At 42.1% G+C, this 18,396-nt stretch overlaps 1 protein-coding gene across 2 annotated transcripts in view; it reads right to left on the bottom strand.

Annotated features, from left to right (window-relative positions):
- fat4 (FAT atypical cadherin 4) overlaps positions 1 to 18,396 on the bottom strand; it is a 107,739-nt gene that overhangs the window by 19,793 nt on the left and 69,550 nt on the right. For both annotated transcript variants that reach the window (XM_086085014.1, XM_086085015.1), the window contains exons 5-8: positions 17,096 to 18,018; positions 15,165 to 15,339; positions 1,986 to 2,166; positions 149 to 399 (exon numbers count right to left, since the gene is read on the bottom strand). In XM_086085014.1, coding sequence (XP_085941140.1) covers positions 149 to 399; positions 1,986 to 2,166; positions 15,165 to 15,339; positions 17,096 to 18,018 — 1,530 coding nt within the window. The remainder of the gene's footprint in view (positions 1 to 148; positions 400 to 1,985; positions 2,167 to 15,164; positions 15,340 to 17,095; positions 18,019 to 18,396) is intronic.

Raw genomic sequence — 18,396 nt, 5'->3', positions numbered from 1 at the left:
TTTCAACTCTTTTTCCACAAAAAGATATGCAGATTTCTAAATCCTATGACCTTCATGGGCACATATGCTTATTAATTGAATTGGCATTGGGATAATAAGGGGAAAACTTGACTCAAAAGTAAAAGACAGACTCGTTTTAAATGTTTACCTGCCGCTGTGGAGGCGGGAATATGGGTGACGTAAGGGTGGTGGTGGAAGCGCGGCGGGTTGTCATTGATGTCAGCCACCGTCACGGACACGGTGGCCGAGCTGGACAGGCCCTGCGGCTGCCCTCCATCTGTCGCCACTACGAGCAGCTGGTAATTGGCTCGCTCCTCTCGGTCCAGCAGGGAGCTGGTGATAATCTGTCCGGTAGCCGGGTTGATGGAGAACTGTCCGTGGCCTCCAGTTAAACTGTAGCTGTTTGGATAAGGGGAGACGTTTGAGGAGGAATTAACATTGGGCACAAACTGAGGAACATGATAAGAGCATTAATAAAAGTGTGTGTAAATCCCATAATTTAACAAATTATTAAAGGCCCGCACTTCTCTACTTATCACATACCTTTTCAGACACATACCATTCAAAATGAAGAATTTTCAAATTAACAGCATCTGACTTCCTTTGAGCGCTTTTGTTGTTTTTATTTACAAACTTATTTTCAATGGCCTATCCAAACATTGTCGCATCGATATTTATGTTTGGTTAGTTTGAAGTACATACATTAATGAAGCCATGAATAATTCGTTAAAATACATCAATAAATTAAAACTGCAAAATGAATTATTAATGAATTTAATTGATTTAATAAGTACATTAAACTACTTAATTTGCATATCTGCATAAATTGTGAATTTATTAATGAATTGATAAAAATAAAAATCATTAAAACAATGACATTAAAATGCACCTACTAAATAAACAAACAAACAAATAAATAATAAAAACAAGTAAATTAAAACATAGTTGAATTATATCCAACCCTAACCTCCAATATATTACCTCTTTTTTCAAATCATTTTTTGTGTGAATTGATTTCAAATTTTAAATGTAGAGGTGAATTAGCTCCCTTATATTCATGAGACTGTAAATGTACAGTAAACAGTAAATTTGATGTGTTGAATCTGTCTGACACCCTAATTGTGTGCGTATGCAAAAGTGTGTATGTCTCGAGTGAGTGAGATGATAATTTTTCTACATTGTGTTCTACAGCACATGGTAGAATCATATGCAGATGCATCTTCTTTTTATAAAAAATCCTCACCAAGTCACAACAGCCGTCTCAAACCCAGACCGGACCCAGACACAAATATAAGCCGGCACATGAATGTACATGACGTCACGTACTTTGAAATGTTTCTTGAGAAAGCAACCCCCCACCCTTCTGTCCAAAAACACTACAGGAAAGTATAAAAGCAAGACGGAAGCTCAAAGGATGTTTAAAAGTCCCAAACCTTTACTCCCATCTTAATGGACTGTGAGAATCCCAACTAATAACTGACGGTAACCAGCTCTGGTCTCCATTAAAGGCCACTGGAACCCCCCGATGGGTACACCTCGTACTGTCACAGACAATTAACATCCTCATTACAATGTTTTGGAAAACAGGAGCACACTGCGGTACCCCCCAGCGGGTACCCAATAGGGTTCTGCGAGAGAAAGGAGGGGACGGACTTGAGTAAACGTCCTGCTTGAGGGACTGGGGGTTGGGGTGGGCCAGGGGGGCTCTTAGGGACAGAGATGTGAATGTGGAAAAACTGACAATCAAAAACCATAACAAGGATTTTGGGCTGACTAAAACTCTGCGTTGGCGTTTTAGACTAATGAAACAGTGGTATACTCAAGTGGTTTGTGTTTCTGCCTCACAGTTCTAAAGTTCTGAATTCGAATCTTAGCTTTGATTTCCATTTTTTTCTCCTCAGGCGTTTTGGCTTTGACTGGCAACCAGTCCAGTGTACTGGATACACCTGATGATCTCTCACGGCAAATTAATAGTAGGTAAGTACCTTATGACACCATTGAGGCCCACGTCTGAGTCAGAACTGTTCACCAGCAGCACGTCGGTCCCGGTGGGTGCGTCCTCCATGATGGTGGTGTGGAATGCGGATGAGGAGAAAACTGGCACGTTGTCATTGATGTCATCCACCAAAACGGTCACTGTCCCTGTTCCGCTCAGCGAAGGAGAACCTGAGGATATAAGATGAGAAAGCCATTAGTTTTGGATTTGCGTCTCACGAAAAAAAAAACTTCAAACTTGAAATCAAATCTTTCCAATGTCTTTGACGGGGTCTCTTATGTGAAGGTGCGTGGCACGGACTAAGTCGTCTGTGGAATTTGAGATGGGAGAAAAGCTATTTTCGGGGAAAAAAAAGAAACAGCGTGGGTGACGAAAGCAGTGCCCGTCTGGGCCCATGAAAATCAACAAAAAAATGCCGTAACAACTTGGGGGAAAAGATTCCGACGTCTGCGTTGCTCGAACTTTCTAATCCTTCCTGAAATGGAACACTCGGTAGATCAGTTTCAAACGGCTTGGAAAGGAGCAACAGTCGGATGCAATAAAATGATATTGTGGGCACGGTATCGTGTAAAAGCAAAGAGGCATACAGTTAGTTAGACTATGCACAAAAAATAATAATAATCGGAGGATCTGGATAAAGCTGGTACACTAATTCATATGTTAAAAAGTTTCGTCTTGGCGTAAGACTGCATTCTGTTGATATCACATTTAAATATAACAGTGCCAGGTTGAGCACACAACAATGTACTGGAAATTAGGCCAACGAGTCCATTGAATGTTGAATAAAAGCATTCACAGTTCTGAGCTTGACATTTTGTGTGTCCGTGGAGATCCCAGAACTCAAATGTGCTGACGGTTTGGATTTTAAAAGGTAAAAGAAGAAGAAATCTTACTGGGAGGCTTATTTGGCAAGGATGTTCAATGATCACTGGTAAAATAAATAACTAAAAATCATCCGATGCATTCGTTGATTCATTCCCTCTATTTGTTTTCATTATGTGCCAATTCTTCATTTTCAAGTCCCCGTCTGATTTTCTTGAGATTATAAACAGAATGACTGATTTTGACCCGAACTTGTTTTTCTTGGCGAGAGCTAAAAAGCACAGACCTGAACTACGATATTCATTTGACATACACTGTTTTTTCTCAAATAAAGGCCTCCCTCAAGAAAATAATGGATATAATCGCGACATTATCCAGCCAAAACAGCAGCACCAAAGCACAAAAGACAGATTCTCTGATGAATGATGTGAAAATTGTTCTTAAAAACAACCTCATCAACGTCATTTGGATGCTTAGCGCTCTCCCCCAGTCGGCCTTGCTTCTTGACATTTCTGCCTAATAGTCATTTTGATTTGACTTACTTTCACATGACAAATTGTACCAGCAGCACAATGCGGTTGTGTTACTGTCCCGAGGCACTATTTACGGGGAAAAAGCTAAATTGCTATTTTAACATGTTCATTATAACAACACTATTAGCTGACGACTGGCAATGTTATAACAAAATGGATCATAAAAACCAAGCAAACTATCAATAGTTGGGTTCCACTGAGTGTTCAAATGCAAAATGAAGGATATTAGGTTGCGGATGCTGAAATCTAAAAGCCAATTAAAGTAATCAAATGCAACATTATTGGGCATTACTGGGCTTTGCTTTGCTGACAACATTGCTACACCGCTGGACCTGATTTAATAAACAGACATTCATCCTTAAATCTACCTGGCTTTTCTGCTCAGAACATAAGCAGTAATTAGACTATACAGAGCTGAGTCCCAGAGGGGAAAATACAAACTAACGGTAAACATTTTTCACCCGCTTCCCCAAAACGGCCCTGAAACCATAAAAGAAAGACATCTTTTATTGAGTCGTTACCAAAAAATGAGTCACGTCCCTTGCAGTTCCACTGCAGGATCTCCATTTCTTACTAAATATGGACAATGTTGACTTTTAGGTGATGGCTTGTTGCCACCTTGACAAATATTTAGAAGAATACGGAAAGACGTGTAATTCCAAAATGATTGCAGATTTAAACAGGGAAGTCCGCCGACAAATGTGCTGCAAAAAATGTTTGGCATAGTCATGACTTTATTAAATTATTGCACATTTGCCCACACAGTCAGTGTGCCTATTTTGTGTCTTACTTTTTTTTTTGTGGTTGCCCTGGCAACAGATTAGAACTGATCCTCTTGAATTGATCCCAATGTCTGTATCACTTTAGCACTGCTGCTGGCAGCCAAAGTGTGTTTGGCAGTCAGTCAGGCTGTTGTTGATCAAAGATGAGCCGTTTAGTGCTTACAAGGGCTCAGCTGCAGAAAAATCTTCTTGTTTTTGGAAACGTGAAGACCAAGGTGGGAAAAAGTACTCAGATTACTTTGTGACAAAAGTCAAAAGTAATGAGGTTGGTTGATTATTTGCTTTAGGTTGAAAGAAAATGTTTGTTCTGAGCAAGCTCCAGATCCAATGACGTGGACAAAAAAATAGAGCAATTAAAGCAGTGTTATGCCCTCACATGTGGGCAAGGAGAGCCACAACAGTCAAACACGTAAATACACAATGAGAACTCTTGCAAGAAGCTGCTGTAGGCCACATCACACACCCAGACGCTCACAGATAGGCTGGCCAACTCGAGCTCATGATTGATGTCACTCACATGGCCACGCCCCTTAAAGGCACGTGACCAACTCACAAATACTACAGTAATTACACTTTATAAAACAACTTTATTTCTTTAGCAGTCCCTAGGCTGTATGATAAAATAAAATAGAATCACTGATTTATAGTGACTCAATATGCTTCAAATACTATAGCCGCTTCAAAATAGAACGTTTTTATACGTTTTTGGGAGCAAATGAGTTAAGGATGATTTTGGAGGGGCATATTATACACAGGTGCATATTATTAACGATATTATACACTAAATATTCTGCCTGTCCCTGCATATATATACCACTGTACCTTAAAAATGTACGGTACCAAAGTATTTGCATTTTGTTACTTCCCACCGCTACTAAAACACAATATCCGTGTAAGCCAGAATTTGATCATCTAGAGTAGAAAAAGAATGATGGATATCAAATCCGCAGGCCTCAAAATACCTTCGATAGCATTGTTCCCATATTTAGATCGGAAACACACACAAGCCGTGTGTGTTTGCATACACGCTGAATGCTTTCGACTCCCCCGGGCGCAGGATGTGATGTCACAACCTGTTTACCGACTGGGGAGAAAACAGTCAGCCTCCTCGGCCAAGCACTTGCGCCACCTTTGACCCCGCAAATGCCTGGTCCGCCGCAAGCGCGGGGACGTTGCTGAAGCTAATCCTCGGTAAGCGCGGCGCGCGCACTCGCCCCCGCCTAAAAGCACACTCAAACACTCCCCCCGATCAGCCATGACCCCGCGCCGACCCCCGGCGTTGTCGACAGGCGCGAGGATCAGATGGGAAGCATTTCTCACATCTCTCTCGGCTGTATCGCTTCTCGCCGCTGGGTCAAAGCCAAGAGACGTGCCGTCTTAGCCCCTCGGAGCCCGCCGATATCACATAACCGCCTGGCAGCTGTCTCCGCCGGGCCTGCTGTCCAACGTAGCAATAGTTCACATCGATCCTGTTACATGGCGTGGGCCGACAGAATTAGCCGTCTCGGAACCGGATACTTTGGCACGTATGCGAATGCGTGTTAATGGACATTATGATTGTTATGTTTAAGGTGAGACGCTCTAAACATGCTTGATAAATCAACATCAACACCGCAGCAGCAGTATATGATCCGTTTCCCATTCTTCAATTACTCCACAAGAACAAACACGTGGGTGGGTGGGGGGGGGCCCCACCTTTGACTTTTAAAAACACAGTTTCCACATCAGGTATAAAAAAAAAAAAAGTCCAATCATCTATTTCTTTTTGAGCCTATTATATCTTCAGAGGGTTTGAGCGAGATGCTGACTACAGCCTGGATTGGTCACCGGTTAATCACAGGGCACACAAACAAACAAACAAACATTCACATTCAAAGTTATGGACACGTTTGAGTCCTCAATGAATTTTCTGTGAATTTGGAATATGGGAGGACAACATTAATTCTTGATCATAAAAATGCAAATTAGATTGAATTAACCAGTACTTGTCCTCATAAGGGTCAGTGACTGGTTCTCTTGTCTATATGTGTTTTGTGATCGGCTGGTGACCAGTCCAGGGTGCACCCCGCCACAAAATCAGCTATGGGTGCTACAAAAAAATGGATGAAGAGAGATTGTATTATTGAGACTTCATTCAATAGTAATTAATTAACCAAATATAAAGAGGAAGTTGTATATATTTTAAAAAAAATATCTGTCTATCTGTGTATACATTTTTATTTTGCCATCGAAAGCCCTTTTTGACAATCTTGTTTTTTAATACAGAACCCTACTATTCGGGTCTTGAAAGATTCGTCAAAATGCTCTTAAACAGCGAGCAATATGGTGACAGTTAACGCTAAATACAAATTAATAAATATTTGATAATGAAGCAAATTTTGGGGGAAATTACAGGACTGCTGATAAATCAATGTTCTGTGGGCCGTCATAAAGAAAGGAGAATGGCAATATGTGGCCCGCGAGCCATACTTTGCCCATCCCTGTTATTGTAAGTAAAAGAATCCTGGGATGCTTTTGAAAAAAAAAAAAAAACATCTCCTTTTTATTCCGCCACGGACTGGACAGCAGTCGAATGAGCCAGCGTCACATCCAGTCTTTGCTGGAATCCGCCAAAGACCGTCGGGGTCATTGATCGTTAAGACTGCAGTCCAGGCAGGTGCCAGCTCGGCGGCCCGAGTCCCGGCATCAAGCATCATGACATCATGTTTTTTTGTCACGGAAAGAGAGCTGTTGGAAATTTGGCAGCAGGAATGCCAGCTGTCTCGGTGGTTGCAAAACTATTTTTCCGTAGGCGATTCCCGCCACCCCGAGCCTTTTGTTCTTCGTCTTTGTGCAGTAGTTGCGTTCAATTGACACTTTACGGCCTCAGTGCGCTAATTCAAGCCTGTCGACAATCCAAATCACATTCCCAACACAAAGCTGGTTTTATCGTCATTTTTTTTTTTTATCACCAATTACATTAATGTGAAGCATCTTTTTGATGATGATGCGATGATTGACGTCTTTGGGGTATGTCAACGCTTCGGTTCAGAGGCGCAAGACAGGCGGATATGGGTTGAGGGAAAGAGCATGTTTTGGGTTAAAAGTGTTATTACTGTTGTGGTCTTGAAATGACACTCTCGGCTCGCTGTTTGAAAACGAAAAATTGCGGTTTGCGAGCACCTAACAACAAACAGAAGAGTTTGGAAACAGGGTTCCAACGTTTGCTCATGTTGCAAAAGTCGCCTTTTTGATTTGGATCCCCTCATTCCTTGGATCCTCACGAACTACTGACATCATCATCAGCGTATCAAGTGACCTCTGAATTGAATCCCTTTATAAAGCAAGTCCAGATTAAACATCATAGGATTATGTATGAAATGCGTGACAAACTCGAATGTTTGCATTCCCGTCATCCATCCACTAATTTGTAGATTGCCCATCGGACACAAGTGATAAGGCAATCAACACAATACCTCACCTCTGTTCGTAATCTTATTTCACGGGGGTTAATCTGGGAGTCTTCTAGGAAAGCAAACTGCTTTGACCTGACACGCTTTTGTTCATCAGACACACCAAGTTTCCAGACATTTCCTCATTTAATCCAAACGTTTTTATTCAGTTCTGATTTTAAGGGTTAAGTATGAAAGTTCTAAATGTAAACGATAATACCATTTATGAAGACAAGAGTCAAATTTGATTAAAAAATGTGTTTATGAGAAAACGCACATGATTTGGTTACTTCTTTTGATTACAGACATCATCCCAAACTTATGATCAAACAACTCACGGAAACAATGATCTCGGTCAGAAATTCTCAACGAGTGGGTCGGAACCCAAAAGTGGGTCGCGGATTCATGATCACTAGACTCCTGTGTTAAGTCTGTAACTTTAAAATAAGTTACAAATATTTTAACAGGCCATTTTTTTAACAATACATTTTCTTTTTGTTCTAGATTCATACAAATGTGGTTCGTGAATTATGAGTGATGAAAATAAAATGTTGGTCCCAGAGTGACAACGGTTGAGAACTACTGATCTAGATCACACAATTTAATCAAAGGGAATAGATCAAATGTGTCAACTGCATCTTCATCCACAAAAAAAAAAAAAAAAAAATCGAGTAGCTTCCGTCAATCATAACCAAAATGGCCGAGACCTTAAACAGACAGGTTTGTATGAGTAGTTTTCCCCGTAGTAACTGAGTTCTCGGGGATGAAATGCTATGAGATGCATGAGTTTGATGATCTCAAGGATCAAAAGCTTCGTCTCAGTGGAATTTAAAGGCCTAGATACACCAATCCGACGTCGGGAGTCGGACAGCGTTAGGCCGACGGCATGCGCGGTCCGATCAGTGTCTAAATGACTGTCGTAAAGTCAGATCGAGTTGGAATATGTGGGGGGGGGGGGGGGGGCGTTTTCAGCAAATTCGACATCTTGAATTGGCGTCGGGGCATTTGATCACCGTGATTGGCTGTCAGCTAGCGAATCAGCGCACGGGGCAAGAAGAGGAAGTGACGAACACGGATGAACACTACTGATGGAAAGCCTGGACCATTTTTTTCCCGCCACTCATTTTGCGCATCGTCACCCTGCTGTACCCTCCGCATTTGAACGTACAATGTTTGTCTGGAGAGAAGATCTGGAAGGTGATTGTGTCTCTTTTGGTTCAAGAAAGACCGGCATTGTATGATAATACCGTTAAAGGGTATGCCGACAAAGGTATGAAAGCCAAACTATGGCATGACATGGGGACGCGACTGGATATAGCAGGCAGGATTTAATTTGATACTTGAGAAGTAGAGCAACTGTTTGTAATTAGTAAATATACATAAGATACGTAAGAGACGGGGGTCGGTGCGGTGTGTATTTATGTCATTTTTATACGCGACGCCACAGGTGGTAAGCGTCGGTCACATTTGGCCCGGCGTCGGATTGGTGTATTTAGGCCTTAAAAACTCATGTCGTTGGTTGTTCAAGACATTTACACCTTTATTCCAAAAATATTATTTTGTACTGATGTTTTGGGTTTTAGGTGAAATGTCTTCATCAACTAATGCCTCGCTTTCCATTCAGACACATTCCCAATCAATTTCCCAAACTTTTGGTGATATACCTTCAGGGACAAGGATGTCCAAACTCCAACCTCTGCTGGATATTTGACAATAATCCAGAACCAATTAGGCTGTTTGTTTAACTTCTTGTGGTCCGTTAATTGCTAAACCATATCTGAGCAGCATCATATGGAAAAACCCAGAGCAACTTCAAGCACTTGGTGTCTAAAATAACAAGCTTTCAGGGCTATGAGACTAAACGAGACCATGTGACCATCTGTTGCTTCCTCTTCCACCCTAAAGAGACGCAGACAGACCCCCTCCCCCTGCCCCCTCCCCTTGTAAGCCTCTCAGCTCAAAAAGCATTGTCTTATGTAAACATATGGCAAGGTCTAAGCACCTTATTAGTGTACATTTCCACTGGACAAATCACATTAACCATCAAGAAGGTGCCATGGCCATACTTTGTGAACAGGAGGGGGTACAAATACACGCGTTAATGTTGATTAAGCGATCAGTTTTCTGATGCTGCAGCTGCTATGACCGAGCATGTTGACGAGGGGGGGGGGGGGGGGGGTGTGCGGGGGTGTTGATTCGGAAGAAACGGAGGCTCCCACCTCCTGGGAAAGGCTGCGAGTTGCCCCGAGTTGGCCAGCCTAAGCTGCGCTAAGATGGAGGTTTGGGTGTCTCTGCTGGCACAAGAGATAATCTGTGCCTTCAATATGCGGCCCACTGATGTTTTTCACACACACAAAAAAAAAAAGTTAAGCTGAGACGCACACAGGAAGGCTGAGATGTTCAAACAACCGGATTCATTAAATGGAGAACAAGCTGACTGAAGAGAGATGGATGTATGTGTAAATTTTACGAGATGGCCCATCTGTGGACTGAAGCTTAAGGCTAAACGGTTAATTACGCTTTATGGACTGCGGCGCGATTGTGCTGTTAAGGGCCGGCGTAAATAAAATGAGTCGAGAGGAGAACATTGGCCGCGGACGAGGCAAAATAGAAATTTTTCTGCCTCTGAGAACCTGTTGCCTTGCGACAAAGCTTCTTTTAATGTGACCCTGTCCACAGCAACCTCCGGTGAATGGCCTCAGCTGGGTTCAGGCTGAGAGATCTTCCCGGTGCCAAACACCACAATCGTTAAGTTTTCTCACAAGCTCAGCAAAGAAAAACGATTCTGCAACGTATTGAATCAAAAATATTAAATAAAAAATTAGACCTGGTATTTAATTTTTGAGTGATTGCCTTTGCTTTAACTTCTTCTCCATATGCTACGCAGATTTTGTGGTTTGGATGCTAGCAAGGAAAGTCCCAAAATGTTAAGGCTTGCAATAAAGTTTAATGAAGTGATTTTACTTTTGTGTTCTTTTGACAAAGGCAACGTTACTATCTAGAAGTAGTAGAAATAGTGGCCATGCAGTCAGTCCCTTTTTAGCATTTTAATATTCAGCAGCACCACAAGATCACATGCACTTGAGCTAAACTGCTCAAAATACCCATTCCCGTACAAATAAACGTGTCTTGTAACTTTTGGATAGCCATCAAAAGTCGTTTGCGGATAAGCGTACGGTAAATACTAGCTGTGACAAAATTAGCATAGGAAGCACGTGATGTGCTAGCCGGGAGAGCAAACATCGTAAAAGGTGCAGCTAGCCAAGGCCGATTCACACAAACCACCTTTTAAACCTTCTTTTTTTTTGTACACTGCCCAAAGCTATTTCCATAAAAACAACACATACAGAGGAGTAACTATAGCGCATATCTGACTACAAATGACCTGCGCGCTAGTTAGCTTCTTTCTAGCGTAACTGTTAGCAAGTGACAATAATTGTTTGTGACAGAAATAGAATGACGTTAAAAAAATTTTTTTTTTTTTAAACAAACACGCTTCAATGACTATTGTAATGCCTATGAAGTTATTGTTGGATGGCTTTGAGTGGTTTGTGGAAGCTGTAATTAGTGGTTTCCAGTCGAGACATTATTGATTAATACTGTAGCCGATTTATTTAGGCAAATAATGACCGATGAGACAATTTATGCCATTGTCATTGGTTTGCTACTTAATGAGTTTGCGGTTGTGTTTTCTTGTTCTCATTTATCACGGACGTAAAACATTGACTTGTTTCTTCAAAGACAATTGATTCCACAATAAAGATCATGGAATGTCTTAAAAACATGCACTTTGTTTCTGAGAGATGCCCAAGTATCTCAGCCACCACTTTAAAAATGCAATGCGCGTATACCAACACTGAGAATATGAAAACATGGGCTTTTTTGTGCAACCATATCCACCATAATGGGCATGGGTTTAAAGATTTACTCAAGCTTCTCTTTAATAAATGTGCCCGAATGCGGTCGGGGCATGTCAGTGTGCCCTGAAGGCGTTCTCACCACCACACACAGACTCTTGACAAAAACTCTCACAAGTAACTCAGCTCATTTAACTCCTTTCCATACGTTTTTATGGCTTTTACGTACTCCCTGTGTACTGTAATGTTATTTTTGTAGCCGTGGGATCCAGGTATATTCCTAATTTTCCAGTATTTTTTGCATTTTGCCTGCAGATGTTGCCAGATCTTGGCAATAAAATGAAGTTGTTTACTCAGGAATGCTGCGAACAGCTTTTCCCGTAAACAAAGGCGGCAAAATGCTACGCTTGTAATTTGTCTAAAGTCCAGCGGTTCTCAAACTGACGTCCGGTAAACCCCAGGGGGTCCACGAGTCGTAGCTGTGGGGGCCCGCAAAATTAATTGCAGTAAAAGTATACCTGTACCTAAAAGTGTGAGCAACCCTGTTTACAGGACTGAGTGAAGGCCACATTTCAGTTGCTCAGTGATGACGTTTGGCTTTTTTACGCAGAGATCCCGCATAATTGGCAAAATCAGTGGTATAGGTAAATGACTGCAAATGTTTGCAATTCCACACAGCAACACGGCATCCCATAATCATACAGTTAAATGGCGGGAGAAGTGGTTGCCAGGTGTTAAATTTCACACACCTGTGGTTTGACTTTTCCTGCAATTGCAGCTGTGATATGCCATGACGATTTTGACTTTGCAACTCTGGCCTGGAAGTTCCATCTAATCGTAGTCTCAGGGCTGATATCTTGTCCGACAGGCTCATTTGTCTTTCCACCGCATGTTTTGTTTTTTTGGGGCGAAGATCTGGCACCACGGAGGAAGATAAAGGCGACCTTTGAAATGTCAAATGCGGTCATGGAATGAGCCGCGCTAGACTGCAGACGCAGAGACACGTCTTTAGCATCCACCTTTTCAGCCCGTCGCGCCAAATGGTGCCTGGGAGAAGCATTTGCCTCCGTCGTCTCGGGGCCCAGGCCTCAAAAATGTGAGAAAAACACTACTGGATAATTTAGACTGGGCTCTTGATTATGGGTTTTTTGATATTTTGATATTCTAACCCAAATCCTTTCTCTCTCTCTCTCTGTCGCTCTCGCTGCCTCTCACCAACATTGTACTGAAAATGCCTTGTCAAAATATTTTGGAAGTGCTGTCAAGGGCTCTAAATATGGACTCCATGTGAACAGTGCAAAAAAGCCATCCAGCACTAAATTAGTATGTTCACTCGTCGGGCAGCTCTGTCCATGTGGCACAAACTTCTAAACACAATTTTCAAGCGAGCAAACCTCTAAATATAACATGAAGAAACCATTGGGGCACAGACGTCCACCTAAGTCAATGTAACGAGAGAAAAATTAATAGAAAGGTGTAGAAACAATATTAATTATGGATAGACAAATGTATAAATCAGATTGCACCGGGCCAGAACTCCTCGCACTGTTGCATTGTCGGGATGTAGCTTTGTTAAGGAATTTTAGAATCGATTTTCTGCCATTGTTTATAACAGCTACAAAAAGCCAAGGAAAAAAGCTATACAGGCGTGCAGAACCAGTTGATGGTCATTGAACGACGTTTGGTTAATGAATTATTGGATCGTACAATTCTAAAGGTAACCAAGAAACTTCAGTCCAGAAGGATTAAATAGTGTTTTGCTTTTTTTTTTTTTTTTTTTTTTACATAATGTATTCTAAAAGACGGGCCAGCCTAAATAAAATAAGTTATCAAGTGAAGTAAACGGACTAAAACTCTTGCATCAAGTTAACGTAAACAGGTCTGTATTTTTCCAGAGTTTTTCCAACAATGACTTGGAAGTTAGGAGGGGTAACACCTGCCATTTTTATGCACAAAAGCAACGTCATGTCAAAAACCAAAAAGTATTGTGATTCAGAAACTCTTATAAGTGACATACAAGTTTTGCGAAGTTGTTGAAATTTGTTCGAGAAATATTTGCTACACTAATTGACAAAGTTTACTTCAATGGCTCAATAATGAATAAAATTAGAATGCTTCTTTTAGTGACTTGTGGCTCAATTTTCTCTTTCGATTCTGTTTGAACTTGCTCCACCTACCCCTGGTTGACATGGCAACGAAAGACATACCCAATAATAATAAATTGCCAGTGTAGGGCCAAAACCTGGTAACTCCAAAATTGGTACTTTTCAGGAGATCCCCAAAACGACATGTTATTAATTAACATTGTATTATCAAAGAGAGCTTTAGATTGCTCAATAATTCGTAAAAAATTATGCCCACGTAAGGACTGACCAAAAGTCTAGTCTAGTCTAGTCGTAGATTTTTGGAGAGAAAAAAAATACGACATTTGCCAAATTTTGACCTACAAGTTTTCATCCAGACGCCAGCGAAATGTTAAGTGTACTATAATTCTTCAGCTTTTGTGTATTTTGACCTTGGAATGCCAAATATTTTTTATAAAGACACCAAAGAACTGTTTCAAAATTAGGGGAGGGGGGAGAGCATAATATGTCTCCTTTAAAGATAACGGAACTGTTTTATTGTTTTTCCATCTTAATATTAAGAGTTGTGATTCTTGTATGGCCATGAATAACTTTAAAATGTTAATTCAAAACATTGACTGTACTCTTTACAAGGGTTTTATGATGGCGACAGTTGGATCCTGGAACAGGTTTTATCCATTTCCCTTCTCGGCTAAAATCTTCTATTTATGGCCTGTCACCAATTTGAAGCATCGAACAGAGAGAATAAATGTGATAAAACGGGTTTCGCTAACAGTAAGACATGATTAAAAACAGCCACTTCGAGGAGCAAAAATACAATTCCATCTTTTGTTCTTTTATATTTGTAGTGTCGCGGCAAGGTCGTTCAAATTTAGACCCCAGCAACTGTCCATCAACAGCCATACCAAAGACTTTGATCACGAGCCAAACACAGAGAGGACTCCCCTCCAGTCCTTCATTTAACTCTCCGGGGACCATTGAATGCAAATCTTTGAAACAATTCTCACTGACGCCTCTGCACAGTCCAAAATACAGCACAAGTCCAGGAATGATACAGAACCACCCATAGATCATGACAACTATGCCAGAGTGGCTTTGGGGGAAGGGGGGGGCCGAAACATATACTTAGCGGGGACACCATGTGATTTGGCTGCAACAAGGCAACGCATGTACTCATTTAACTGCACATTAACTGGTCTCCGAGCAATAACACGTTAAGCTTTTATCTGACTAAAACAAGCCCTACCGCCGTATCCAAATAAACCCGAGATGCTGTTTGGTCAAAGCCGCTCAATGGATTTCTAGGGACCAGATCGTAAAAAACACCAGCTAGTTTTCAAGCTAAAAACTCTCCAATGTTTATCTTATCGGGCCACAAAAAAACGAGAGCTGCGTACACCATGAAATCAAAATATTTGTTGACAGCACACACGTTTATTATATTCTTTCTTGGGTGATCTGGAAGTAGTTTACTCAACTCCAACAGTGACCATTTAGGGACAGCGCGAACCAAATAAACCCAATCACGCATCAAAAAATGTGGCACAATTGCAGAAATGAGTAATCTATTCTGGAACTGAAATAAAATCTCACAAAAGCAAAAGAAAATCAGCCTTCACGCCAGCCCTCGTAGCTAAGAACCTCGGAATTCTGCCTTACCCGAGTCGGTGGCTGTGATCAGCAGGACGTATTTCCCTTGAGCCTCGCGGTCCACAGTGTGAGTCAGACTCAGTTGACCGCTGGACGACAAGCTGAAGGCGCCTTCGTCGTTGCCTCCGCTCAGCATGTAGCTGAGTTGACCGTTGGCGCCTTGGTCGTCGTCCCTGGCAACAACCTGAAACAAACGGAGAAGGACCTTTCGTTTGTATCTGTATGCCTGAACAGATTTTTTTCTGCAACAAAGAACTTTGATATACTCTCGCTTTGGTTATTTGTATTGTGCACAGGTGGAAAATCCAGATCCAGAAATTTAAAAACCCTGCCACAGTTTGGCTTTAGCCCCTTGTGCTTGCACCCGGGGAGCTAGCTAGTGAGCTTGCTAACTAGTACTTGGGGCTAAAGCCAAACTGTACCAGGGTTTTTACTTTCTGGACCTGGATTTGCCACCTCCGGTCAATATTTATTTGGGTTAAGATTGGACAGAACAAGGTTTGAGAAGAGAGAACAGGGTATAGAAAATAGCAACAGAGAACAATAGCAGCAGTACGGATATCAGTCCGTCACTGGTGGATGGCTGTTTTGCTGACGAATGACGAGAAACATACAAAATATATTTTTTTATGCTGTAATAAGCACTGATGGAAGTGGATTTTCGTCCATCAGTGTAAATGTCACTAACCCGGTCAAGTACCGACGGACCTCTCAGTCTATCAGTGACGGACGCCCGTTTTGTTGACGATTGACGGACTGACGGAGTGACCTCTGTCTGCCAGTCCTAAAATAGTGGCGACGAAGTGATGATGTGGTTAAAATAAAATGACGGACTGACGATGACAATTTAGCTTAGAAAAATAACAGACCGACGATGATGAAAGGGTGCGCAGGGCGCTGACAAATGACAGACAAGCACAATTTTGTAAATGGCCCACCTCTGAATAGAAGTATAAAACACCAGTAAGAAAGATCTTGCAAAGTGCTTGAATGTCTTCACTATTTGCTACTAGAGAAGTCTATCCATTTTCCACAATTCGGGCCAAGACTGGATGCTATCAAAGGTTCTCTAGACTCCACTGTGGACTTGTCTGGGGCTAATTTTGCTGCAACTTCCAACTAAATGTCTGCTAGGCCCAAAAACATGTGATTGTGACTTGTTTTGGATCAAAGTTCTCTAATATCAGAAAGGATTTGTTAAATTACCCATTCATGCATCCATCCATTTTCTATATCGCCATACACCCATATTCAGGATGAGAATGACTCCATCCTAGCTTGTGATGGCATTAAAATGATAGTTAGCTGTGAACAACAATGTGCCATGTTGACTACTTGAGAGTAACCTTCCGCCACAGGGTTAATGTCATCACAGTGGTACCATGAAGGTAATTGTTGAGGGCAGGAAGTTCATTACTTATTCAATTTGCCCAATCAGATTTCCTCTGGGAATCAGCAAAAAGGGGGAGAAAAACATACTCGCAACTGAGTCGAGAGAAGGCAGACTCTGGAAATTAGTTTTTCTCCTTCATTTTTCTACGCGCCTCATTTAAATCACCATGGTGGTCATGAGCGTAATGACTTCTGTGGAGCATTTAAGCCAAGCCGCATATTTTGGTGAAATCCTGCGGAGCCTAAATTGCGCGGGACAAATTGTAGTCTTCCATCATTAAATCATCGGTTCACTCATGTTTTTCTCATGACATGCGGTTTGAAGAAACGCCACCACGCCAGTGCTAGCGATACAACTCCCAATACCTGCACTTATTGAGTTAGTTACAAGAAATCACTTTAGGTACCTTATTATCCCATTTGAAGTCTTTTCTGTCATTCAAAAATACAATTTGCTCACTCAGACACTCAGTCTGTGAATGTTATTGACTTTCCAGCATGTTAAATAAGTCAACCGCTTGACAAAAGACCAAAGTAAATCTAGTCACCTGCAGGATGTTTCTCGGTAGCTCCTCAAGGTTCTCCTGAACATTGACGGCGTAAGGCGAGAGCTCAAAAACAGGCGCACAATCGTTGACATCCAGCAACACGATGTTGACCGTCGCGCGGTCCACTCTTGGACTGCTCCCACGGTCAGACGCTTGGACAACCAGCGAATAGGAAGACTGGACTTCGCGATCCAGCTGCTTGGCCACCGAGACCATCCCTGTAACCGAATCCATCCTGAAGTCTCCGTTGGTATTTCCCTCTGAGATGGAGAAGCGGATTTGCCCGTTTGTGCCTTCGTCTGCGTCGGTGGCAAACACCTGGATGATGTCTGTCCCGGTCAAGGTGTTCTCCTTGATTTCAATGTCGTAGATATTTTGGGAGAAGCTCGGCGTGTTGTCATTAACGTCCAGAACCAACATGGTCACATCCATGGTTGACGACAGTGGTGGTTCGCCTTTATCAGTGGCGACCACCGTCAGAGTGTAGTTCGCGAGCTCCTCTCGGTCCAGTTCTCCAATCAACCTAACATCCCCATCTATGGTCCCGATGCTGAACTTGTTACCGAAGGGTCCTTTGAGAGAATACTCGACATAGCTGTTGGGCCCGCTGTCGGCGTCCATAGCCTGAGCGGTGAACACTGATGTGTCCACTGGCGTGTTCTCTTGGATGTACGTCATCTTTTGGGAGATGAACGTCGGTGGGCAGTCGTTGACATCCAGGAGGATGATGGACACTTGGGCGGTGCTGGTGAAGCGGGTCATCGGAGGTGGAGCCAGGTCGTTAACTGTGATCACCAGGTTGTAGAAGGACTGAGTCTCCCTGTCCAAGACTTTCTTGGATTGTAAAACCCCATCTTTGTTTATAGCAAAGTAGTCCTGTGGATCCCCTGATGCGATTTTGAAGAGAAGTTGGGCATTGGGACCTGTAGACCAAACAGAAGATTAGATGTGACAAAATATTGATTGTAATCATATAAGGGTCTAATATCGATCATTCCTGTCCGATATTCTTTATGCAAACTTTAACCTCAAGTCTTGACAGGGATACGATGAAAATATAGTGCGGCTACTTTAGAAAATTTACTTTTCTTCTCTGAAGTGCCTGCCCACCCATCAAGTGTGAAATTAGACAACCCAGTAAATCTTTTGTTCCCTGTCGATTTCCAAAAATGTCAATAAGAAATATTTACGCTACTCTGATTTACCTGTTTACATAAAACTGCCCTCATACCAGGATTTGGCGCACATGACTTGGCAGCTTTGCCGGGCCAATGACCACCTCTTTGAAGTGCTGGCCAGAC

The sequence above is a fragment of the Leptonotus elevatus genome, chromosome 9 (genome assembly GCF_054856555.1).
Source record: "Leptonotus elevatus isolate MCC_2025b chromosome 9, RoL_Lele_1.0, whole genome shotgun sequence".
NCBI lineage: Eukaryota > Metazoa > Chordata > Actinopteri > Syngnathiformes > Syngnathidae > Leptonotus > Leptonotus elevatus.
The sequence above is the reverse complement of the archived record's forward strand: the minus strand, read 5'-3'. Positions and strand labels throughout refer to the sequence as shown.